This window comes from Oncorhynchus gorbuscha, linkage group LG10 (genome assembly GCF_021184085.1).
Source record: "Oncorhynchus gorbuscha isolate QuinsamMale2020 ecotype Even-year linkage group LG10, OgorEven_v1.0, whole genome shotgun sequence".
Classification (NCBI taxonomy): Eukaryota; Metazoa; Chordata; class Actinopteri; order Salmoniformes; family Salmonidae; genus Oncorhynchus; species Oncorhynchus gorbuscha.
This window is the reverse complement of record NC_060182.1, coordinates 4,655,530-4,682,849: the sequence shown is the minus strand read 5'-3', so window position 1 is coordinate 4,682,849 and position 27,320 is coordinate 4,655,530. Positions and strand designations below refer to the sequence as shown.

Here is a 27,320-nt window from a genome sequence, read left to right as displayed (position 1 = left end):
ATAATCTAAGACATCTCTAGTTTTGGGGCACCCCCCTGCAATATAATCTAAGACATCTCTAGTTTTGGGGGCAATATGGAATATAATCTAAGACATCTCTAGTTTTGGGGCACCCCCCTGCAATATAATCTAAGACATCTCTAGTTTTGGGGGCACCCCCTGGAATATAATCTAAGACATCTCTAGTTTTGGGGCACCCCCTGGAATATAATCTAAGACATCTCTAGTTTTGGGGGCACCCCTGGAATATAATCTAAGACATCTCTAGTTTTGGGGGCACCCCTGGAATATAATCTAAGACATCTCTAGTTTTGGGGGCACCCCTGCAATATAATCTAAGACATCTCTAGTTTTGGGGGCACCCCTGGAATATAATCTAAGACATCTCTAGTTTTGGGGGCACCCCCTGGAATATAATCTAAGACATCTCTAGTTTTGGGGGCACCCCCTAGAATATAATCTAAGACATCTCTAGTTTTGGGGGCACCCCCCCCCTGCAATATAATCTAAGACATCTCTAGTTTTGGGGGCACCCCCTGCAATATAATCTAAGACATCTCTAGTTTTGGGGGCACCCCCTGCTATATAATCTAAGACATCTCTAGTTTTGGGGGCACCCCCCTGCAATATAATCTAAGACATCTCTAGTTTTGGCCCCCCTGCAATATAATCTAAGACATCTCTAGTTTTGGGGGCACCCCCCCTAGAATATAATCTAAGACATCTCTAGTTTTGGGGGCACCCCCTGGAATATAATCTAGGATTTCTAACTATGTATCATATGTACTAAAATGTTCTAATGAACCCAAAACCTGTAAATTGCATCGTACCTGGACCAGGGGTTTAGGACCCAAACACGATCACTCATGTAGAATTTACCTTGCCGTAGGGTTCCAGTTCAAACCCCTCCAGGCCTGGCAGCATCTCCAGAGTGGTAGAGATGTTCCCGGATGAATGTCTACGTCTGTCCAATTTGGGGTCACTGAAAAGAGGGAGAGGAAGTGGGAGCAAGAGAGAGAGAGAGGAAGTGGTAAAAGTAAAATGAGAGGAGAGCTCCACAAGAGAGACAGAGAGATAGTTCCAGACACAGGAGAGAGACAGAGAGATAGTTCCAGACACAGGAGAGAGACAGAGAGATAGTTCCAGACAGCAGAGAGACAGAGAGATAGTTCCAGACACAGGAGAGAGACAGAGAGATAGTTCCAGACAGCAGAGACATAGAGAGATAGTTCCAGACACAGCAGAGAGACAGAGAGATCGTTCCAGACACAGCAGAGAGACAGAGAGATAGTTCCAGACACAGCAGAGAGACCGAGAGATAGTTCCAGACACAGCAGAGAGACAGAGAGATAGTTCCAGACACAGCAGAGAGACAGAGAGATAGTTCCAGACACAGGAGAGAGACAGAGAGATAGTTCCAGACACAGCAGAGAGACAGAGAGATAGTTCCAGACACAGCAGAGAGACAGAGAGATAGTTCCAGACACAGCAGAGAGACAGAGAGATAGTTCCAGACACAGCAGAGAGACAGAGAGATAGTTCCAGACACAGCAGAGAGACAGAGAGATAGTTCCAGACACAGCAGAGAGACAGAGAGATAGTTCCAGACACAGCAGGGAGTGTATGGTTGTTAAATTAAGTTTGGAGTTATGACAGTCTGAACAATGTCTGTAGATCGTGAAGAACTTCAAAGTTGTTCCATGTAGCTCAGTTGGTAGAGCATGGACTCTCCTTCACTGCATGCGACGTGAGGAAAACATTTAAACGTGTTAACCCTCGCAAGGCTGCAGGCCCAGACGGCATTCCCAGCCGCGCCCTCAGAGCATGCGCAGACCAGCTGGCTGGTGTGTTTACAGACATATTCAATCAATCCCTATACCAGTCTGTTGTTCCCACATGCTGCAAGAGGGCCACCATTGTTCCTGTTCCCAAGAAAGCTAAGGTAACTGAGCTAAACGACTACCGCCCCGTAGCACTCACTTCCGTCATCATGAAGTGCTTTGAGAGACTAGTCAAGGACCACATCACCTCCACCCTACCTGACACCCTAGACCCACTCCAATTTGCTTACCGCCCAAATAGGTCCACAGACGATGCAATCTCAACCACACTGCACACTGCCCTAACCCATCTTGACAAGAGGAATACCTAGGAATACCTGAGAATGCTGTTCATCGACTACAGCTCGGCATTTAACACCATAGTGCCCTCCAAGCTCGTCATCAAGCTCGAGACCCTGGGTCTCAACCCCGCCCTGTGCAACTGGGTACTGGACTTCCTGACGGGCCGCCCCCAGGTGGTGAGGGTAGGCAACAACATCTCAACCCCGCTGATCCTCAACACTGGGGCCCCACAAGGGTGCGTTCTGAGCCCTCTCCTGTACTCCCTGTTCACTCACGACTGCGTGGCCACGCACGCCTCCAACTCAATCATCAAGTTTGCGGACGACACAACAGTGGTAGGCTTGATTACCAACAACGACGAGACGGCCTACAGGGAGGAGGTGAGGGCCCTCGGAGTGTGGTGTCAGGAAAATAACCTCACACTCAACGTCAACAAAACTAAGGAGATGATTGTGGACTTCAGGAAACAGCAGAGGGAACACCCCCCTATCTACATAGATGGAACAGTAGTGGAGAGGGTAGTAAGTTTTAAGTTCCTCGGCATACACATCACAGACAAACTGAATTGGTCCACCCACACAGACAGCATCGTGAAGAAGGCGCAGCAGCGCCTCTTCAACCTCAGGAGGCTGAAGAAATTTGGCTCGTCACCAAAAGCACTCACAAACTTCTACAGATGCACAATCGAGAGCATCCTGGCGGGCTGTATCACCGCCTGGTACGGCAACTGCTCTGCCCACAACCGTTCGGCTCTCCAGAGGGTAGTGAGGACTGCACAACGCATCACCGGGGGCAAACTACCTGCCCTCCAGGACACCTACACCACCCGTTACAGGAAGGCCATAAAGATCATCAAGGTCAACAACCACCCGAGCCACTGCCTGTTCACCCCGCTATCATCCAGAAGGCGAGGTCAGTACAGATGCATCAAAGCTGGGACCGAGAGACTGAAAAATAGCTTCTATCTCAAGGCCATCAGACTATTAAACAGCCATCACAAACATTGAGTGGCTGCTGCCAACATAGACTCAACTCCAGCCACTTTAATAATGGGAATTGATGGGAAATGATGTAAAATATTTCACTAGCCACTTTAAACAATGCTACCTTCTATAATGTTACTTACCCTACATTATTCATCTCATATGCATATGTATATACTGTACTCTACATCATCGACTGCATCCTTAGTAATACATGTATCACTAGCCACTTTAACTATGCCACTTTGTTTACATACTCATCTCATATGTATATACTGTACTCGATACCATCTACTGTATGCTGCTCTGTACCATCACTCATTCATATATCCTTATGTACATGTTCTTTATCCCCTTACACTGTGTATAAGACAGTAGTTTTGGAATTGTTAGTTAGATTACTTGTTGGTTATTACTGCATTGTCGTATCTAGAAGCACAAGCATTTTCGCTACACTCGCATTAACATCTGCTAACCATGTGTATGTGACAAATACATTTGATTTGATGGCACTTGCAATGCCAGGGTTGTGGGTTCGATTCCCACAGGGATGAAGATGTTTTCACTCACTACTGAAAGCTAAATGACTAAAACCTGAAGAGAGGACTAGTCAGCATCCAAAATGGAACAGTTTGTCCTACGTTATAAACACCATGTCCTCTCTCCTCTCCTAAACACCATGTCCTCTCTCCTCTCCTAAACACCATGTCCTCTCTCCTCTCCTAAACACCATGTCCTCTCTCCTCTCCTAAACACCATGTCCTCTCTCCTCTCTCCTCTCCTAAACACCATGTCCTCTCTCCTCTCTCCTCTCCTAAACACCATGTCCTCTCTCCTCTCCTAAACACCATGTCCTCTCTCCTCTCCTAAACACCATGTCCTCTCTCCTCTCTCCTCTCTCCTCTCCTAAACACCATGTCCTCTCTCCTCTCCCAAACACCATGTCCTCTCTCCTCTCCCAAACACCATGTCCTCTCTCCTCTCCCAAACACCATGTCCTCTCTCCTCTCCCAAACACCATGTCCTCTCTCCTCTCCCAAACACCATGTCCTCTCTCCTCTCCCAAACACCATGTCCTCTCTCCTCTCCCAAACACCATGTCCTCTCTCCTCTCCCAAACACCATGTCCTCTCTCCTCTCCCAAACACCATGTCCTCTCTCCTCTCCCAAACACCATGTCCTCTCTCCTCTCCCAAACACCATGTCCTCCTCCTCTCCCAAACACCATGTCCTCTCTCCTCTCCCAAACACCATGTCCTCTCTCCTCTCCCAAACACCATGTCCTCTCTCCTCTCCCAAACACCATGTCCTCTCTCCTCTCCCAAACACCATGTCCTCTCTCCTCTCCTAAACACCATGTCCTCTCTCCTCTCTCCTCTCCTAAACACCATGTCCTCTCTCCTCTCCTAAACACCATGTCCTCTCTCCTCTCCTAAACACCATGTCCTCTCTCCTCTCCTAAACACCATGTCCTCTCTCCTCTCCTAAACACCATGTCCTCTCTCCTCTCCTAAACACCATGTCCTCTCTCCTCTCCTAAACACCATGTCCTCTCTCCTCTCCTAAACACCATGTCCTCTCTCCTCTCCTAAACACCATGTCCTCTCTCCTCTCCTAAACACCATGTCCTCTCTCCTCTCTCCTCTCCTAAACACCATGTCCTCTCTCCTCTCCTAAACACCATGTCCTCTCTCCTCTCCTAAACACCATGTCCTCTCTCCTCTCTCCTAAACACCATGTCCTCTCTCCTCTCCTAAACACCATGTCCTCTCTCCTCTCCTAAACACCATGTCCTCTCTCCTCTCCTAAACACCATGTCCTCTCTCCTCTCCTAAACACCATGTCCTCTCTCCTCTCCTAAACACCATGTCCTCTCTCCTCTCCTAAACACCATGTCCTCTCTCCTCTCACCATAAACACCATGTCCTCTCTCCTCTCCTAAACACCATGTCCTCTCTCCTCTCCTAAACACCATGTCCTCTCTCCTCTCCTAAACACCATGTTCTCTCTCCTCTCCTAAACACCATGTTCTCTCTCCTCTCCTAAACACCATGTCCTCTCTCCTCTCCTAAACACCATGTCCTCTCTCCTCTCCTAAACACCATGTCCTCTCTCCTCTCCTAAACACCATGTCCTCTCTCTCTCTCTCTCCTAAACACCATGTCCTCTCTCCTCTCCTAAACACCATGTCCTCTCTCCTCTCCTAAACACCATGTCCTCTCTCCTCTCTCCTCTCTAAACACCATGTCCTCTCTCCTCTCCTAAACACCATGTCCTCTCTCCTCTCCTAAACACCATGTCCTCTCTCCTCTCCTAAACACCATGTCCTCTCTCCTCTCTCTTCTCCTAAACACCATGTCCTCTCTCCTCTCCTAAACACCATGTCCTCTCTCCTCTCCTAAACACCATGTCCTCTCTCCTCTCCTAAACACCATGTCCTCTCTCCTCTCCTAAACACCATGTCCTCTCTCCTCTCCTAAACACCATGTCCTCTCTCCTCTCTCCTCTCCTAAACACCATGTCCTCTCTTCTCTCTCCTCTCCTAAACACCATGTCCTCTCTCCTCTCCTAAACACCATGTCCTCTCTCCTCTCCTAAACACCATGTCCTCTCTCCTCTCTCCTCTCCTAAACACCATGTCCTCTCTCCTCTCTCCTCTCCTAAACAACCTCTCTCTCCTAAACACCATGTCCTCTCTCCTCTCCCAAACACCATGTCCTCTCTCCTCTCCTAAACACCATGTCCTCTCTCCTCTCCTAAACACCATGTCCTCTCTCCTCTCCTAAACACCATGTCCTCTCTCCTCTCCTAAACACCATGTCCTCTCTCCTCTCCTAAACACCATGTCCTCTCTCCTCTCCCAAACACCATGTCCTCTCTCCTCTCCTAAACACCATGTCCTCTCTCCTCTCCCAAACACCATGTCCTCTCTCCTCTCCTAAACACCATGTCCTCTCTCCTCTCCTAAACACCATGTCCTCTCTCCTCTCCTAAACACCATGTCCTCTCTCCTCTCCTAAACACCATGTCCTCTCTCCTCTCCTAAACACCATGTCCTCTCTCCTCTCCTAAACACCATGTCCTCTCTCCTCTCCCAAACACCATGTCCTCTCTCTCCTAAACACCATGTCCTCTCTCCTCTCCTAAACACCATGTCCTCTCTCCTCTCCTAAACACCATGTCCTCTCTCCTCTCCTAAACACCATGTCCTCCTTCTCTCCTCTCCTAAACACCATGTCCTCTCTCTCTCTCTCCTAAACACCATGTCCTCTCTCCTCTCCTAAACACCATGTCCTCTCTCCTCTCCTAAACACCATGTCCTCTCTCCTCTCCTAAACACCATGTCCTCTCTCCTCTCCTAAACACCATGTCCTCTCTCCTCTCCTAAACACCATGTCCTCTCTCCTCTCCTAAACACCATGTCCTCTCTCCTCTCCTAAACACCATGTCCTCTCTCCTCTCCTAAACACCATGTCCTCTCTCCTCTCTCCTAAACACCATGTTCTCTCTCTCTCTCTCTAAACACCATGTCCTCTCTCCTAAACACCATGTCCTCTCTCCTCTCCTAAACACCATGTCCTCTCTCCTCTCCTCTCCTAAACACCATGTCCTCTCTCCTCTCTCCTCTCCTAAACACCATGTCCTCTCTCTCTGTCCTCTCCCTCTCCTAAACACCATGTCCTCTCTCCTCTCCTAAACACCATGTCCTCTCTCCTCTCCTAAACACCATGTCCTCTCTCCTCTCCTAAACACCATGTCCTCTCTCCTCTCCTAAACACCATGTCCTCTCTCCTCTCCTAAACACCATGTCCTCTCTCCTCTCCTAAACACCATGTCCTCTCTCCTCTCCTAAACACCATGTCCTCTCTCCTCTCCTAAACACCATGTCCTCTCTCCTCTCCACCATGTCCTCTCTCCTCTCCTAAACACCATGTCCTCTCTCCTCTCCTAAACACCATGTCCTCTCTCCTCTCCTAAACACCATGTCCTCTCTCCTCTCCTAAACACCATGTCCTCTCTCCTCTCCTAAACACCATGTCCTCTCTCCTCTCCTAAACACCATGTCCTCTCTCCTCTCCTAAACACCATGTCCTCTCTCCTCTCCTAAACACCATGTCCTCTCTCCTCTCCTAAACACCATGTCCTCTCTCCTCTCCTAAACACCATGTCCTCTCTCCTCTCCTAAACACCATGTCCTCTCTCCTCTCCTAAACACCATGTCCTCTCTCCTCTCCTAAACACCATGTCCTCTCTCCTCTCCTAAACACCATGTCCTCTCTCCTCTCCTAAACACCATGTCCTCTCTCCTCTCTCCTCTCCTAAACACCATGTTCTCTCTCCTCTCCTAAACACCATGTCCTCTCTCCTCTCCTAAACACCATGTCCTCTCTCCTCTCCTAAACACCATGTCCTCTCTCCTCTCCTAAACACCATGTCCTCTCTCCTCTCCTAAACACCATGTCCTCTCTCCTCTCTCCTCTCCTAAACACCATGTCCTCTCTCCTCTCCTAAACACCATGTCCTCTCTCCTCTCCTAAACACCATGTCCTCTCTCCTCTCCTAAACACCATGTCCTCTCTCCTCTCTCCTAAACACCATGTTCTCTCTCCTCTCTCCTAAACACCATGTCCTCTCTCCTAAACACCATGTCCTCTCTCCTCTCCTAAACACCATGTCCTCTCTCCTCTCTCCTCTCCTAAACACCATGTCCTCTCTCCTCTCTCAAACACCATGTCCTCTCTCCTCTCCCAAACACCATGTCCTCTCTCCTCTCCTAAACACCATGTCCTCTCTCCTCTCCTAAACACCATGTCCTCTCTCCTCTCTCCTCTCCTAAACACCATGTCCTCTCTCCTCTCCTAAACACCATGTCCTCTCTCCCCTCCTAAACACCATGTCCTCTCTCCTCTCTCCTAAACACCATGTTCTCTCTCCTCTCCTAAACACCATGTCCTCTCTCCTCTCCTAAACACCATGTCCTCTCTCCTCTCCTAAACACCATGTCCTCTCTCCTCTCCTAAACACCATGTCCTCTCTCCTCTCCTAAACACCATGTCCTCTCTCCCCTCCTAAACACCATGTCCTCTCTCCTCAACACCATGTTCTCTCTCCTCTCTCCTAAACACCATGTCCTCTCTCCTAAACACCATGTCCTCTCTCCTCTCCTAAACACCATGTCCTCTCTCCTCTCTCCTCTCCTAAACACCATGTCCTCTCTCCTCTCTCCTCTCCTAAACACCATGTCCTCTCTCCTCTCCCAAACACCATGTCCTCTCTCCTCTCCTAAACACCATGTCCTCTCTCCTCTCCTAAACACCATGTCCTCTCTCCTCTCCTAAACACCATGTCCTCTCTCCTCTCCTAAACACCATGTCCTCTCTCCTCTCCTAAACACCATGTCCTCTCTCCTCTCCTAAACACCATGTCCTCTCTCCTCTCCTAAACACAATGTCCTCTCTCCTCTCCTAAACACAATGTCCTCTCTCCTCTCCTAAACACCATGTCCTCTCTTCTCTCTCCTCTCCTAAACACCATGTCCTCTCTTCTCTCTCCTCAACACCATGTCCTCTCTTCTCTCTCCTCTCCTAAACACCATGTCCTGTCTCCTCTCCTAAACACCATGTCCTCTCTTCTCTCTCCTCTCCTAAACACCATGTCCTCTCTTCTCTCTCCTCTCCTAAACACCATGTCCTCTCTCCTCTCCTAAACACCATGTCCTCTCTTCTCTCTCCTCTCCTAAACACCATGTCCTCTCTCCTCTCCTAAACACCATGTCCTCTCTTCTCTCTCCTCTCCTAAACACCATGTCCTCTCTTCTCTCTCCTCAACACCATGTCCTCTCTTCTCTCTCCTCTCCTAAACACCATGTCCTGTCTCCTCTCCTAAACACCATGTCCTCTCTTCTCTCTCCTCTCCTAAACACCATGTCCTCTCTTCTCTCTCCTCTCCTAAACACCATGTCCTCTCTCCTCTCCTAAACACCATGTCCTCTCTTCTCTCTCCTCTCCTAAACACCATGTCCTCTCTCCTCTCCTAAACACCATGTCCTCTCTTCTCCCTCCTCTCCTAAACACCATGTCCTCTCTCCTCTCCTAAACACCATGTCATCTCTTCTCTCTCCTCTCCTAAACACCATGTCCTCTCTTCTCTCTCCTCTCCTAAACACCATGTCCTCTCTCCTCTCCTAAACACCATGTCCTCTCTTCTCTCTCCTCTCCTAAACACCATGTCCTCTCTCCTCTCCTAAACACCATGTCCTCTCTCCTCTCCTAAACACCATGTCCTCTCTTCTCTCTCCTCTCCTAAACACCATGTCCTCTCTTCCCTCCCAAACACAATGTCCTCTCTTTATACTACAAAGACAAAGCGAGAGAGAAAAATCAAGATGCATTCAATTCCCTGTAGCTTTGTGCTGGAGTGTGTGTGTGCGTGAGTGTGTGAGTGTGCTTGTCTGTCTGTCTGTCTGTCTGTCTGTCTGTCTGTCTGTCTGTCTGTCTGTCTGTCTGTCTGTCTGTCTGTCTGTCTGTCTGTCTGTCTGTCTGTCTGTCTGTCTGTCTGTCTGTCTGTCTGTCTGTCTGTCTGTCTGTCTGTCTGTCTGTCTGTCTGTCTGTCTGTCTGTCTGTCTGTCTGTCTGTCTGTCTGTCTGTCTGTCTGTCTGTCTGTCTGTCTGTCTGTCTGTCTGTCTGTCTGTCTGTCTGTCTGTCTGTCTGTCTGTGATGATGTCAGTGAGAGGTGAAGGCCCTAAAATCAGAGTTCGTTCTCTAGCACACTAATCAGATGGAGCCTGAGAAACATGTGGGGGGTGGGGGACGGGACGGACTAATTCTAACTGATTCCTTCTCTCTGTGTTTGTCCTGTGTGAAATGTCTGCCCTTTGCCCCCCTGGGGGCTATCTGTGACACTGGGCCCTCAGTGCATGTAGCACACTGAACTGGACTGGAATCTGAGATCAGATTGGCCTGTTGTTATTTATATCATAGCAAAGACAGTGTATCAGGATGCAGCAATTAAAGAGGACATGGATGTGGAGCGCGTGAGAGGACGGAGGGTGCCTCACACAGAGGGTTGGGAAGGGTGAGGACTGAGAAGGTTGAGGACGAGGGTGCCTCACACAGAGGGTTGGGAAGGGTGAGGACTGAGAAGGTTGAGGACGGAGGGTGCCTCACACAGAGGGTTGGGAAGGGTGAGGACTGAGAAGGTTGAGGACGGAGGGTGCCTCACACAGAGGGTTGGGAAGGGTGAGGACTGAGAAGGTTGAGGACGGAGGGTGCCTCACACAGAGGGTTGGGAGGGGTGAGGACTGAGAAGGTTGAGGACGGAGGGTGCCTCACACAGAGGGTTGGGAAGGGTGAGGACTGAGAAGGTTGAGGACGGAGGGTGCCTCACACAGAGGGTTGGGAAGGGTGAGGACTGAGAAGGTTGAGGACGGAGGGTGCCTCACACAGAGGGTTGGGAAACAGCTGTTTCCCACTGTTAGTTGTGGGTACTTTCTGTTTAGTGTGTGTTGCACCAGCTGTTTCGTTTGTGTTTTTTGTTTGTTAGATGTTGTTCAGTTTACAATAAATAACATCAACACGCACCACGCTACGCTTTGGTCCTCACCTTCTACCACCGATGGCCGTTACAAAATGAAGCATATAGGAGGCCCTATTTCTCTGTTTATAACGTCTTCAACAACAGAAATAGCCGCATGTGCAACACTCCCTCAAATCGCTTGGAGGAAAAAAATGTATATTTTATTCAAGCTTTGTTCAATTGTATTCGTTCATACTATAAAATAATGCCACGGAATTCTAAGCAAATCTTGTCTGCTAAATGAACTAGTCGTAGCCCACAGGCACATGACATTAACCAGATCAGGACCTAACATAAGGACAACTCAGAGTGTGCTATTCCGTTCTTCTGAAAATATTTTCTTAATATCATGTTTCCCTAGACCTGTCTAAAATAAATAATGGATTTATTGTGAAGGTGTAGGCTGTATTACATGGATTTATTGTGATGGTGTAGACTATATTACATGGATTTATTGTGAAGGTGTAGGCTGTAATACAAGGATTTATTGTGAAGGTGTAGGCTGTATTACAAGGATTTATTGTGAAGGTGTAGGCTATATCACATGGATTTATTGTGATGGTGTAGACTATATTACATGGATTTATTGTGATGGTGTAGGCTATATTACATGGATTTATTGTGATGGTGTAGACTATATTACATGGATTTATTGTGATGGTGTAGACTATATTATATGGATTTATTGTGATGGTGTAGGTAGACTATATTACATGGATTTATTGTGATGGTGTAGGTAGACTATATTACATGGATTTATTGTGATGGTGTAGACTATATTACATGGATTTATTGTGATGGTGTAGGTAGACTATATTACATGGATTTATTGTGATGGTGTAGGTAGACTATATTACATGGATTTATTGTGATGGTGTAGACTATATTACATGGATTTATTGTGAAGGTGTAGGCTGTAATACAAGGATTTATTGTGAAGGTGTAGGCTGTATTACAAGGATTTATTGTGAAGGTGTAGGCTATATCACATGGATTTATTGTGATGGTGTAGACTATATTACATGGATTTATTGTGATGGTGTAGGCTATATTACATGGATTTATTGTGATGGTGTAGACTATATTACATGGATTTATTGTGATGGTGTAGACTATATTATATGGATTTATTGTGATGGTGTAGGTAGACTATATTACATGGATTTATTGTGATGGTGTAGGTAGACTATATTACATGTATTTATTGTGATGGTGTAGACTATATTACATGGATTTATTGTGATGGTGTAGGTAGACTATATTACATGGATTTATTGTGAAGGTGTAGGCTATATTACATGGATTTATTGTGATGGTTTAGGTAGACTATATTACATGGATTTATTGTGATGGTTTAGGTAGACTATATTACATGGATTTATTGTGATGGTGTAGACTATATTACATGGATTTATTGTGATGGTGTAGGCTTTATTACATGGATTTATTGTGAAGGTGTAGGTAGACTATATTACATGGATTTATTGTGATGGTGTAGACTATATTACATGGATTTATTGTGATGGTGTAGACTATATTACATGGATTTATTGTGATGGTGTAGACTATATTACATGGATTTATTGTGATGGTGTAGGCTATATTACATGGATTTATTGTGATGGTGTAGGTAGACTATATTACATGGATTTATTGTGAAGGTGTAGGTAGACTATATTACATGGATTTATTGTGATGGTGTAGACTATATTACATGGATTTATTGTGATGGTGTAGACTATATTACATGGATTTATTGTGATGGTGTAGGTAGACTATATTACATGGATTTATTGTGATGGTGTAGGTAGACTATATTACATGGATTTATTGTGATGGTGTAGACTATATTACATGGATTTATTGTGATGGTGTAGACTATATTACATGGATTTATTGTGATGGTGTAGGTAGACTATATTACATGGATTTATTGTGATGGTGTAGGTAGACTATATTACATGGATTTATTAGACTTTATAAAACGTAGATGTTCCAAAGGTCATCGGTGGCTTGTAGGCTATGTGTGGAAGCCAGGAGATGCTAAATGTGGTTATGTTAATTAACGGTCAGTTACCGTGAGACCGACAGTTATCTGCTTGACAGGAGGACCGAGAGAGAAGAAGAAGAAGGACCTCTAGCTCTTCTGTGACACACAGAACGTGGGACTGCAGGGTAGATGACGAAACAGTTTCTGGATGCATTCATGACTCACACAGTCATACAGGAAGCATTACAGCTGTTCATTTTTAGCCTCTGCAGCAGCACCATAGATAGAAATTGGTTGAGCCATTACATAATTCAACAGGAGCAACATCCCATAAATGTTCCAAATGCACAAAAGAATATAAAACATTTCTCTAAAATGTGCCAAAACATGTGTTTACATCCTTGTTAGTCAGCATTTCTCCATTGCCAAGATAATTCATCCACCTGACATGTGGAATATCAAGAACCTGATAAAAACAGCATGACGTTACATTACAGGCCTCTCTCATCTTTTATAAGCGGGAGAACTTGCACAATTGGTGGCCGACTAAATACTTTTTTGCCCCACTGTATATATATGGGATGTATAGACATTATTGACAGTATGTGGATATAATATGTAGTATATGTGTAGAATAGATGGATAGAATATGTAGTATGTGTAGAATACATGGATAGAATATGTAGTATATCTGTAGAATACATGAATAGAATATGTAGTATGTGTAGAATATGGAGTATATATGTAGAATACATGGATAGAATATGTAGTATGTGTAGAATATGTAGTATATCTGTAGAATACATGGATAGAATATGTAGTATGTGTAGAATATGCAGTATATATGTAGAATACATGGATAGAATATGTAGTATATGGATGGAATATGGAGTATATATGTAGAATACATGGATAGAATATGTAGTATATGGATGGAATATGGAGTATATATGTAGAATACATGGATAGAATATGTAGTATGTGTAGAATATGCAGTATATATGTAGAATACATGGATAGAATATGTAGTATGTGTAGAATATGCAGTATATATGTAGAATACATGATGGAATATGTAGTATGTGTAGAATATGTAGTATATCTGTAGAATACATGGATAGAATATGTAGTATATGGATAGAATATGTAGTATGTGTAGAATGGTCCTTCTGTAGCTCAGTTGGTAGAGCATGGCGCTTGTAACGCCAGGGTAGTGGGTTCGATCCCCGGGACCACCCATACGTAGAATGTATGCACACATGACTGTAAGTCGCTTTGGATAAAAGCGTCTGCTAAATGGCATATATTATTATATTATATTAGAATACATGGATAGTATATGTAGTATATATGTAGAATACATGGATAGAATATGTAGTATATATGTAGAATACATGGATAGAATATGTAGAATACATGGATAGAATATGTAGTATATATGTAGAATACATGGATAGAATATGTAGTATATATGTAGAATACATGGATAGAATATGTAGTATATATGTAGAATACATGGATAGAATATGTAGTATGTGTAGAATACATGGATAGAATATGTAGTATGTGTAGAATACATGGATAGAATATGTAGTATGTGTAGAATACATGGATAGAATATGTAGTATCTGTAGAATACATGGATATTATATGTAGTATATATGTAGAATACATGGATAGAATATGTAGTATGTGTAGAATATGTAGTATATATGTAGAATATATGGATAGAATATATAGTATATCTGTAGAATACATGGATAGAATATGTAGTATATGATAGAATAGTATATGTACAGCAATAGTTGAATAGGATGGACTTGACTAGAATATATTATATACATGTGAAATGAGTAGAACCGTATGTAAACATTAAAGTAACCAGTGTTCCATTACTAAAGGGACCAGTGTTCCATTACTAAAGGGACCAGTGTCCCATTACTAAAGGGACCAGTGTCCCATTACTAAAGGGACCAGTGTCCCATTACTAAAGGGACCCGTGTTCCATTACTAAAGGGACCCGTGTTCCATTACTAAAGGGACCCGTGTTCCATTACTAAAGGGACCAGTGTTCCATTATTAAAGGGACCAGTGTTCCATTACTAAAGGGACCAGTGTTCCATTACTAAAGGGACCAGTGTTCCATTACTAAAGGGACCAGTGTTCCATTACTAAAGGGACCAGTGTTCCATTACTAAAGGGACCAGTGTTCCATTACTAAAGGGGCCAGTGTTCCATTACTAAAGGGGCCAGTGTTCCATTACTAAAGGGACCAGTGTTCCATTACTAAAGGGACCCGTGTTCCATTACTAAAGGGACCCGTGTTCCATTACTAAAGGGACCAGTGTTCCATTACTAAAGGGACCAGTGTTCCATTACTAAAGTGACCAGTGTTCCATTACTAAAGGGACCCGTGTTCCATTACTAAAGGGACCCGTGTTCCATTATTAAAGTGACCCGTGTTCCATTATTAAAGGGACCAGTGTTCCATTACTAAAGGGACCAGTGTTCCATTACTAAAGGGACCAGTGTTCCATTACTAAAGGGACCAGTGTTCCATTACTAAAGGGACCAGTGTTCCATTACTAAAGGGACCAGTGTTCCATTACTAAAGGGACCAGTGTTCCATTACTAAAGGGACCAGTGTTCCATTACTAAAGGGACCAGTGTTCCATTACTAAAGGGACCAGTGTTCCATTACTAAAGGGACCAGTGTTCCATTACTAAAGGAACCAGTGTTCCATTACTAAAGGGACCAGTGTTCCATTACTAAAGGGACCAGTGTTCCATTACTAAAGGGACCAGTGTTCCATTACTAAAGGGACCAGTGGTCCATTACTAAAGGGACCAGTGTTCCATTACTAAAGGGACCCGTGTTCCATTACTAAAGGGACCAGTGTTCCATTACTAAAGGGACCAGTGTTCCATTACTAAAGTGACCCGTGTTCCATTACTAAAGTGACCAGTGTTCCATTACTAAAGGGACCCGTGTTCCATTACTAAAGTGACCAGTGTTCCATTACTAAAGTGACCCGTGTTCCATTACTAAAGGGACCAGTGTTCCATTACTAAAGGGACCAGTGTTCCATTACTAAAGGGACCAGTGGTCCATTACTGCTAAATGACTTAAATGTTAAATGTAAATGGACCAGTGTTCCATTACTAAAGGGACCCGTGTTCCATTACTAAAGGGACCAGTGTTCCATTACTAAAGGGACCAGTGTTCCATTATTAAAGTGACCCGTGTTCCATTACTAAAGGGACCAGTGTTCCATTACTAAAGGGACCAGTGTTCCATTACTAAAGGGACCAGTGGTCCATTACTGCTAAATGACTTAAATGTTAAATGTAAATGGACCAGTGTTCCATTACTAAAGGGACCCGTGTTCCATTACTAAAGGGACCAGTGTTCCATTATTAAAGTGACCCGTGTTCCATTATTAAAGGGACCAGTGTTCCATTACTAAAGGGACCAGTGTTCCATTACTAAAGGGACCAGTGTTCCATTACTAAAGGGACCAGTGTTCCATTACTAAAGGGACCAGTGTTCCATTACTAAAGGGACCAGTGTTCCATTACTAAAGGGACCAGTGTTCCATTACTAAAGGGACCAGTGTTCCATTACTAAAGGGACCAGTGTTCCATTACTAAAGGGACCAGTGTTCCAAAGGGACCAGTGTTCCATTACTAAAGGGACCAGTGTTCCATTACTAAAGGGACCAGTGTTCCATTACTAAAGGGACCAGTGTTCCATTACTAAAGGGACTGTTCCATTAAAAGGGACCAGTGTTCCATTACTAAAGTGACCAGTGTTCCATTACTAAAGGGACCAGTGTTCCATTACTAAAGGGACCAGTGTTCCATTACTAAAGGGACCAGTGTTCCATTACTAAAGGGACCAGTGGTCCATTACTAAAGGGACCAGTGGTCCATTACTGCTAAATGACTTAAATGTTAAATGTAAATGGACCAGTGTTCCATTACTAAAGGGACCCGTGTTCCATTACTAAAGGGACCAGTGTTCCATTACTAAAGGGACCAGTGTTCCATTACTAAAGGGACCAGTGTTCCATTACTAAAGGGACCCGTGTTCCATTACTAAAGGGACCCGTGTTCCATTACTAAAGGGACCAGCGTACCATTACTAAAGGGACCATTACTAAAGGGACCAGCGTTCCATTACTAAAGGGACCAGTGTTCCATTACTAAAGGGACCAGTGTTCCATTACTAAAGGGACCAGTGTTCCATGTCTATGTACAGGGATGAGTAACCGGGTGGTCGCCACTAGTGACAGTGACTAATGATGGCTATTTAGCAGTCTGATGGTCTTGAGATAGAAGCTGTTTTTCAGTCTCTCTGTCCCAGCTTTGATGAACCTGTACTGACATTGTTTATTTAACCTCTATTTAACCAGGCAAATCAGTTCAAAACAAATTCTTATTTTCAATGGCAGCCTAGGTAGGAACAGAGTGTTAACTGCCTGTTCAGGGGCAGAATGACAGATTTTTACCTTGTCAGCTCCGGGATTTGATCTTGCAATCTTTCGGTTACAAGTCCAACGCTCTAACCACTAGACTGCCTGCCGCCTTCTGGATGGTAGCAGGGTGAACAGGCTGTGGCTCAGGTGGTTGATGTCCATGATGATCTTTTTGGCCATCCTGTGACATTGGGTGCTGTAGATGTCCAGGCAGTGTGCCCCCGGTGATGAGTTGGGCTGACCACACCAACCTCCAGAGAGCCCTGTGGTTGCAGACGGTGCAGTTGCCGTACCAGGCGGTGATACCGGTTGCCGTACCAGGCGGTGATACCAGTTGCCGTACCAGGCGGTGATACCAGTTGCCGTACCAGGCGGTGATACCAGTTGTCGTACCAGGCGGTGATACAGCTCGACAGGATGCTCTTAATGGTGCATCTGTAAAGGTGTGTGAGGGTTTTAGGTGACAAGTCGAATTTCTTCAGCCTCCTGTGTGGGTGGACCATTTCAGATTGTCAGTGATGTGTACGCCGAGGGAACTTGAAGCTTTTCACCTTCTCCACCGCTGTCCCGTTGATGTGGATGGGGGCGTGCGCCCTCTGCTGTGTCCTGAAGTCCACGATCAGCTCCTTTGTTTTGTCGACATTGAGTGAGAGGTTATACTCTCACCACCTCCCTGTCGGCTGTCTCGTCATTGTTGGTAATCAGGCCTACCACTGTTGTGTCGTCTGCAAACTTGATGATTGAGTTGGAGAGGTGCGTGGCCACGCAGTCCTGGGTGAACAGGGAGTACAGGAGGGGGCTGAGCATGCACCTTTGTGGGGCTCCTGTGTTGAGAATCAGTGAGGCAGAGGTGTTGTTGCCTACCTTCACCACCTGGGGGCGGCCCGTCAGGAAGTCCAGGACCCAGTTGCACAGGGTGGGGTTCAGACCCAGGGCCTCAAGCTTAATGATGAGCTTGGAGGGTACTATGGTGTTGAATGCTGAGCTATACTCAATGGACAGCAATCTTACATAGGTATTCCTCTGGGATATGGTAGTGTGCAGTGCGATGGCGATTGCGTCATCCCTGAATCTATTGGGGCTGTACGCAAATTGGAGTGGGTCTAGGGTGTCAGGTAGGGTGGAGGTGATATGATCCTTGACTAGTCTCTCAAAGCACCTCATGATGACAGAGGTAACTGCTACGTGAGTCATTTAGGTTCAGTTACCTTTGCTTTCTTTGGTACAGGAACAATGGTGGACATCGTGAAGCATGTGGGAACAGCAGACTGGGATAGCGAGAGATTGAATATGTCCATAAACACACTAGCCAGCTGGTCTGTGCACGCTCTGAGGATGCGGCTGGGGATGCTGTCTGGGCCGGCAGCCTTGCAAGAGTTAACACGTTTAAATGTCTTACTCACGTCGGCCGCGGAGAACGACAGTTCACAGTCCTGGGAACGACATGGTGCATATAACCATAGAAGCACAGTGACTTATGCCTCAATGCGGTTACATTTGTGTCTTATCTGAGGTGTGGCTTTCAGATAATTATTTTTGGCCTCCCATCCCATGAGAGTGAATGTCATTCCAGTCCACTGCTATGACTTCGATCTGATGGTGTTTACTTTTTTAGGTAAAAAGACAAATAATGTCCCGTTTTGGAACACTGACAAATAGAGAGCATCTGATTGGGTGGGCCCAGGCTCCCCAGTGGGTGGGCCCAGGCTCCCCAGTGGGTGGGCCCAGGCTTCCCAGGGGCTGGCCCAGGCTTCCCAGTGGGCTGGCCCAGGCTCCCCAGTGGGCTGGCCCAGGCTCCCCAGTGGGCTGGCCCAGGCTTCCCAGTGGGTGGGCCCAGGCTTCCCAGTGGGTGGGCCCAGGCTTCCCAGTGGGCTGGCCCAGGCTCCCCAGTGGGTGGGCCCAGGCTTCCCAGTGGGTGGGCCCAGGCTTCCCAGGAGTCTCATAAAACATGGTGGGATCATTTGAGTGAACAGTTTGTGCTACGACAACGTGTGAATATTCCCCAATTTAACGGTGCGAAGAAGCAACACATGACTAAACGTGACATGCTGAATAAGCAATAGTGTGAAAGGAAGAAGTTGTACTGTACCTGATGTGAACGCTGTCTCCATACGGCAACACCGAGAACACCGCAAACAGAGAACGCTTGGCACAGATCAACACGATCCTGGAGACACATCAGCCACGTCAGAGGGGGATGAAGGGAGACAGACAGACAGACAGACAGACAGACAGACAGACAGACAGACAGACAGACAGACAGACAGACAGACAGACAGACAGACAGACAGACAGACAGACAGACAGACAGACAGACAGACAGACAGACAGACAGACAGACAGACAACGCTAAGTAGCTAGCCATTTCACATCAGTTACATAAGCATAAATGCTAATCTCAGTAGCATTTAAGGGGACACCAGTGGTGGAAAAAGTACTCAAATGTCATACTTGAGTAAAAGTTAAGATAGTGTTGGCTTAATAGAAGTATGACTCAGTTCCCAACATCTTGCTTATCAATATCTTTAACATTACAAAGAACTGCTTCATAACTAACTAAGGTACTGACTGTAGTCTTTATAAGGTACTGACTGTGTCTTTATAACTAAGACTGACTGTGTCTTTATAACTAGACTGACTGTGTCTTTATAACTAAGACACTGTGTCTTTATAAGGTACTGACTGTGTCTTTATAAGGTACTGACTGTGTCTTTATAAGGTACTGACTGTGTCTTTATAAGGTACTGACTGTGTCTTTATAAGGTACTGCCTGTGTCTTTATAAGGTACTGCCTGTGTCTTTATAAGGTACTGCCTGTGTCTTTATAAGGTACTGACTGTGTCTTTATAACTAAGGTACTGACTGTGTATTTATAACTAAGGTACTGACTGTAGTCTTTATAAGGTACTGCCTGTGTCTTTATAAGGTACTGCCTGTGTCTTTATAAGGTACTGACTGTGTATTTATAACTAAGGTACTGACTGTGTCTTTATAAGGTACTGACTGTGTCTTTATGAGGTACTGACTGTGTCTTTATAAGGTACTGCCTGTGTCTTTATAAGGTACTGACTGTGTCTTTATAAGGTACTGCCTGTGTCTTTATAAGGTACTGCCTGTGTCTTTATAACTAAGGTACTGACTGTGTCTTTATAAGGTACTGACTGTGTCTTTATAAGGTACTGACTATGTATTTATAACTAAGGTACTGCCTGTGTTTTTATAAGGTACTGCCTGTGTCTTTATAAGGTACTGACTGTGTATTTATAACTAAGGTACTGACTGTGTTTTTATAAGGTACTGCCTGTGTCTTTATAAGGTACTGACTGTGTCTTTATAACTAAGGTACTGACTGTGTCTTTATAACTAAGGTACTGCCTGTGTCTTTATAACTAAGGTACTGACTGTAGTCTTTATAAGGTACTGACTGTGTCTTTATAAGGTACTGACTGTGTCTTTATAAGGTACTGACTGTGTCTTTATAAGGTACTGACTGTGTCTTTATAACTAAGGTACAGACTGTGTCTTTATAACTAAGGTACAGACTGTGTCTTTATAACTAAGGTACAGACTGTGTCTTTATAAGGTACTGACTGTGTCTTTATAAGGTACTGCCTGTGTCTTTATAAGGTACTGACTGTGTCTTTATAACTAAGGTACTGACTGTGTCTTTATAAGGTACTGACTGTGTCTTTATAAGGTACTGCCTGTGTCTTTATAAGGTACTGCCTGTGTCTTTATAACTAAGGTACTGCCTGTGTCTTTATAAGGTACTGACTGTGTCTTTATAAGGTACTGACTGTGTCTTTATAAGGTACTGACTGTAGTCTTTATAACTAAGGTACTGCCTGTGTCTTTATAAGGTACTGACTGTGTCTTTATAAGGTACTGACTGTAGTCTTTATAACTAAGGTACTGACTGTGTCTTTATAAGGTACTGACTGTGTCTTTATAACTAAGGTACTGACTGTGTCTTTATAAGGTACTGACTGTGTCTTTATAACTAAGGTACTGACTGTGTCTTTATAAGGTACTGCCTGTGTCTTTATAAGGTACTGACTGTGTCTTTATAACTAAGGTACTGACTGTGTCTTTATAAGGTACTGACTGTGTCTTTATAACTAAGGTACTGACTGTGTCTTTATAAGGTACTGACTGTGTCTTTATAAGGTACTGACTGTGTCTTTATAAGGTACTGACTGTGTCTTTATAAGGTACTGACTGTGTCTTTATAAGGTACTGACTGTGTCTTTATAACTAAGGTACTGACTGTGTCTTTATAAGGTACTGACTGTGTCTTTATAACTAAGGTACTGACTGTGTATTTATAACTAAGGTACTGACTGTGTCTTTATAAGGTACTGACTGTGTCTTTATAAGGTACTGCCTGTGTCTTTATAACTAAGGTACTGACTGTGTCTTTATAAGGTACTGCCTGTGTCTTTATAAGGTACTGACTGTGTCTTTATAACTAAGGTACTGACTGTGTCTTTATAAGGTACTGACTATGTCTTTATAACTAAGGTACTGCCTGTGTTTTTATAAGGTACTGCCTGTGTCTTTATAACTAAGGTACTGACTGTGTATTTATAACTAAGGTACTGACTGTGTTTTTATAAGGTACTGACTGTGTATTTATAACTAAGGTACTGCCTGTGTCTTTATAAGGTACTGACTGTGTCTTTATAACTAAGGTACTGACTGTGTCTTTATAACTAAGGTACTGACTGTGTCTTTATAAGGTACTGACTGTGTCTTTATAACTAAGGTACTGCCTGTGTCTTTATAACTAAGGTACTGCCTGTGTCTTTATAAGGTACTGACTGTGTCTTTATAAGGTACTGACTGTGTCTTTATAAGGTACTGACTGTAGTCTTTATAACTAAGGTACTGACTGTGTCTTTATAACTAAGGTACTGACTGTGTCTTTATAACTAAGGTACTGACTGTGTCTTTATAAGGTACTGACTGTGTCTTTATAAGGTACTGACTGTGTCTTTATAACTAAGGTACTGACTGTGTCTTTATAAGGTACTGCCTGTGTCTTTATAAGGTACTGACTGTGTCTTTATAAGGTACTGACTGTGTCTTTATAACTAAGGTACAGACTGTGTCTTTATAAGGTACTGACTGTGTCTTTATAAGGTACTGACTGTGTCTTTATAACTAAGGTACTGACTGTGTCTTTATAAGGTACTGACTGTGTCTTTATAAGGTACTGCCTGTGTCTTTATAACTAAGGTACTGCCTGTGTCTTTATAAGGTACTGCCTGTGTCTTTATAAGGTACTGACTGTGTCTTTATAAGGTACTGACTGTGTCTTTATAAGGTACTGACTGTGTCTTTATAAGGTACTGACTGTGTCTTTATAAGGTACTGACTGTGTCTTTATAAGGTACTGACTGTCTTTATAAGGTACTGCCTGTGTCTTTATAAGGTACTGACTGTGTCTTTATAACTAAGGTACTGACTGTGTCTTTATAACTAAGGTACTGACTGTGTCTTTATAACTAAGGTACTGACTGTGTCTTTATAAGGTACTGACTGTGTCTTTATAAGGTACTGACTGTGTCTTTATAACTAAGGTACTGACTGTCTTTATAACTAAGGTACTGACTGTGTCTTTATAACTAAGGTACTGACTGTGTCTTTATAAGGTACTGACTGTGTCTTTATAAGGTACTGACTGTGTCTTTATAAGGTACTGACTGTGTCTTTATAAGGTACTGACTGTGTCTTTATAAGGTACTGACTGTGTCTTTATAAGGTACTGACTGTGTCTTTATAACTAAGGTACTGCCTGTGTCTTTATAAGGTACTGACTGTGTCTTTATAACTAAGGTACTGACTGTGTCTTTATAAGGTACTGACTGTGTCTTTATAAGGTACTGACTGTGTCTTTATAAGGTACTGACTGTGTCTTTATAAGGTACTGACTGTGTCTTTATAAGGTACTGACTGTGTCTTTATAAGGTACTGACTGTGTCTTTATAAGGTACTGACTGTGTCTTTATAAGGTACTGACTGTGTCTTTATAACTAAGGTACTGCCTGTGTCTTTATAAGGTACTGACTGTGTCTTTATAACTAAGGTACTGACTGTGTCTTTATAACTAAGGTACTGACTGTGTCTTTATAACTAAGGTACTGACTGTGTCTTTATAAGGTACTGACTGTGTCTTTATAAGGTACTGACTGTGTCTTTATAAGGTACTGACTGTGTCTTTATAAGGTACTGACTGTGTCTTTATAAGGTACTGACTGTGTCTTTATAAGGTACTGCCTGTGTCTTTATAACTAAGGTACTGCCTGTGTCTTTATAAGGTACTGACTGTGTCTTTATAACTAAGGTACTGACTGTGTCTTTATAAGGTACTGACTGTGTCTTTATAAGGTACTGACTGTGTCTTTATAAGGTACTGACTATGTCTTTATAAGGTACTGACTGTGTCTTTATAAGGTACTGACTGTGTCTTTATAAGGTACTGACTGTGTCTTTATAAGGTACTGACTGTGTCTTTATAAGGTACTGACTGTGTCTTTATAAGGTACTGACTATGTCTTTATAAGGTACTGACTGTGTCTTTATAACTAAGGTACTGACTGTGTCTTTATAAGGTACTGACTGTGTCTTTATAAGGTACTGACTGTGTCTTTATAAGGTACTGACTGTGTCTTTATAAGGTACTGACTGTGTCTTTATAAGGTACTGACTGTGTCTTTATAAGGTACTGACTGTGTCTTTATAAGGTACTGACTGTGTCTTTATAAGGTACTGACTGTGTCTTTATAAGGTACTGACTGTGTCTTTATAAGGTACTGACTGTGTCTTTATAAGGTACTGACTGTAGTCTTTATAACTAAGGTACTGACTGTGTCTTTATAAGGTACTGACTGTGTCTTTATAACTAAGGTACTGACTGTGTCTTTATAAGGTACTGACTGTGTCTTTATAACTAAGGTACTGACTGTGTCTTTATAAGGTACTGCCTGTGTCTTTATAAGGTACTGACTGTGTCTTTATAACTAAGGTACTGACTGTGTCTTTATAAGGTACTGACTGTGTCTTTATAAGGTACTGCCTGTGTCTTTATAACTAAGGTACTGACTGTGTCTTTATAAGGTACTGATTGTGTCTTTATAAGGTACTGACTGTGTCTTTATAAGGTACTGACTGTGTCTTTATAAGGTACTGACTGTGTCTTTATAAGGTACTGACTGTGTCTTTATAACTAAGGTACTGACTGTGTCTTTATAAGGTACTGCCTGTGTCTTTATAAGGTACTGACTGTGTCTTTATAAGGTACTGACTGTGTCTTTATAAGGTACTGACTGTGTCTTTATAACTAAGGTACTGACTGTGTCTTTATAAGGTACTGGCTGTGTCTTTATAACTAAGGTACTGACTGTGTCTTTATAAGGTACTGACTGTAGTCCTTCTTGAACTGCATTGTTGTTTAAGGGCTTGTCAGTAAGCATTTCACAGTCTAATACACCTGTTGTATTCGGCGCATGTGACAAATAACATTTAATTAGATTTTGTCCCAAATGGCACCATATTCCCATATAGCTCAGGTCAAAAGCAGTACGCTATATAGGATCATGATGCTATTTGGAACGCAACCACTGTCTTTCACCAACAGCCAACATTAAACAGCCAACATTCAACAGCCAACATTCAACAGCCAACAGCCAACATTCAACAGCCAACATTCAACAGCCAACAGCCAACAGCCAACATTCAACAGCCATCAGCCAACATTCAACATTCAACATTCAACAGCCAACATTCAACAGCCAACATTCAACAGCCAACATTCAACAGCCAACATTCAACAGCCAACAGCCAACATTCAACAGCCAACAGCCAACATTCAACAGCCAACATTCAACAGCCAACATTCAACAGCCAACAGCCAACATTCAACAGCCAACAGCCAACATTCAACAGCCAACAGCCATCAGCCAACATTCAACAGCCATCAGCCAACATTCAACAGCCAACATTCAACAGCCAACATTCAACAGCCAACAGCCAACATTCAACATTCAACAGCCAACATTCAACAGCCAACATTCAACAGCCAACATTCAACAGCCAACAGCCAACATTCAACAGCCAACATTCAACAGCCAAGAGCCAACATTCAACAGCCAACATTCAACATTCAACAGCCAACATTCAACAGCCAACATTCAACAGCCATCAGCCAAACAGCCAACATTCAACATTCAACAGCCAACATTCAACAGCCAACAGCCAAACATTCAACAGCCAACATTCAACAGCCAACAGCCAACATTCAACAGCCAACATTCAACAGCCAACATTCAACAGCCAACATTCAACAGCCAACATTCAACAGCCAACATTCAACAGCCAACAGCCAACATTCAACAGCCAACAGCCAACATTCAACAGCCAACATTCAACAGCCATCAGCCAACATTCAACATTCAACATTCAACAGCCAACATTCAACAGCCAACATTCAACAGCCAACAGCCAACATTCAACAGCCAACAGCCAACATTCAACAGCCAACAGCCATCAGCCAACATTCAACAGCCATCAGCCAACATTCAACAGCCAACATTCAACAGCCAACAGCCAACATTCAACAGCCATCAGCCAACATTCAACAGCCAACATTCAACAGCCAACATTCAACAGCCAACAGCCAACATTCAACAGCCAACATTCAACAGCCAAGAGCCAACATTCAACAGCCAACATTCAACATTCAACAGCCAACATTCAACAGCCAACATTCAACAGCCATCAGCCAAACAGCCAACATTCAACATTCAACAGCCAACATTCAACAGCCAACATTCAACAGCCAACAGCCAAACATTCAACAGCCAACAGCCAACATTCAACAGCCAACATTCAACAGCCAACATTCAACAGCCAACATTCAACAGCCAACATTCAACAGCCAACATTCAACAGCCAACATTCAACAGCCAACAGCCAACATTCAACAGCCAACATTCAACAGCCAACAGCCAACATTCAACAGCCATCAGCCAACATTCAACATTCAACAGCCAACATTCAAATTCAACATTCAACAGCCAACATTCAACAGCCAACATTCAACAGCCAACATTCAACAGCCAACATTCAACAGCCAACAGCCAACATTCAACAGCCAACAGCCAACATTCAACAGCCATCAGCCAACATTCAACAGCCATCAGCCAACATTCAACAGCCATCAGCCATCAGCCAACATTCAACAGCCATCAGCCAACATTCAACAGCCAACAGCCAACATTCAACAGCCATCAGCCAACATTCAACAGCCAACATTCAACAGCCAACATTCAACAGCCAACAGCCAACATTCAACAGCCAACATTCAACAGCCAAGAGCCAACATTCAACAGCCAACATTCAACATTCAACAGCCAACAGCCAACATTCAACAGCCATCAGCCAAACAGCCAACATTCAACATTCAACATTCAACAGCCAACATTCAACAGCCAACAGCCAAACATTCAACAGCCAACAGCCAACATTCAACAGCCAACATTCAACAGCCAACATTCAACAGCCAACATTCAACAGCCAACATTCAACAGCCAACATTCAACAGCCAACATTCAACAGCCAACATTCAACAGCCAACAATCAACATTCAACAGCCAAACAGCCAACAGCCAACAGCCAACATTCAACAGCCAACAGCCAACATTCAACATTCAACAGCCATCAGCCAACATTCAACAGCCAACATTCAACAGCCAACAGCCAACATTCAACAGCCAACATTCAACAGCCAAGAGCCAACATTCAACAGCCAACATTCAACAGCCAACATTCAACAGCCAACAGCCAACATTCAACAGCCATCAGCCAAACAGCCAACATTCAACATTCAACAGCCAACATTCAACAGCCAACAGCCAAACATTCAACAGCCAACAGCCAACATTCAACAGCCAACATTCAACAGCCAACATTCAACAGCCAACATTCAACAGCCAACAATCAACATTCAACAGCCAAACAGCCAACATTCAACAGCCAACATTCAACAGCCAACATTCAACATTCAACAGCCAAACAGCCAACATTCAACAGCCAACATTCAACAGTCAACAGCTAACAGCCAACATTCAACAGCCAACAATCAACATTCAACAGCCAAACAGCCAACATT

The 27,320-nt window shown here is 43.8% G+C and overlaps 1 protein-coding gene across 1 annotated transcript in view; it reads right to left on the bottom strand.

Annotated features, from left to right (window-relative positions):
* Positions 1–27,320, bottom strand: part of LOC124045394 (CDK5 and ABL1 enzyme substrate 1-like) — a 118,747-nt gene that overhangs the window by 43,395 nt on the left and 48,032 nt on the right. Inside the window, exons 3-4 of the mRNA XM_046364691.1 lie at positions 19,239–19,316; positions 880–982 (exon numbers count right to left, since the gene is read on the bottom strand). Of these exons, the coding sequence (XP_046220647.1) occupies positions 880–982; positions 19,239–19,316 (181 nt within the window). The remainder of the gene's footprint in view (positions 1–879; positions 983–19,238; positions 19,317–27,320) is intronic.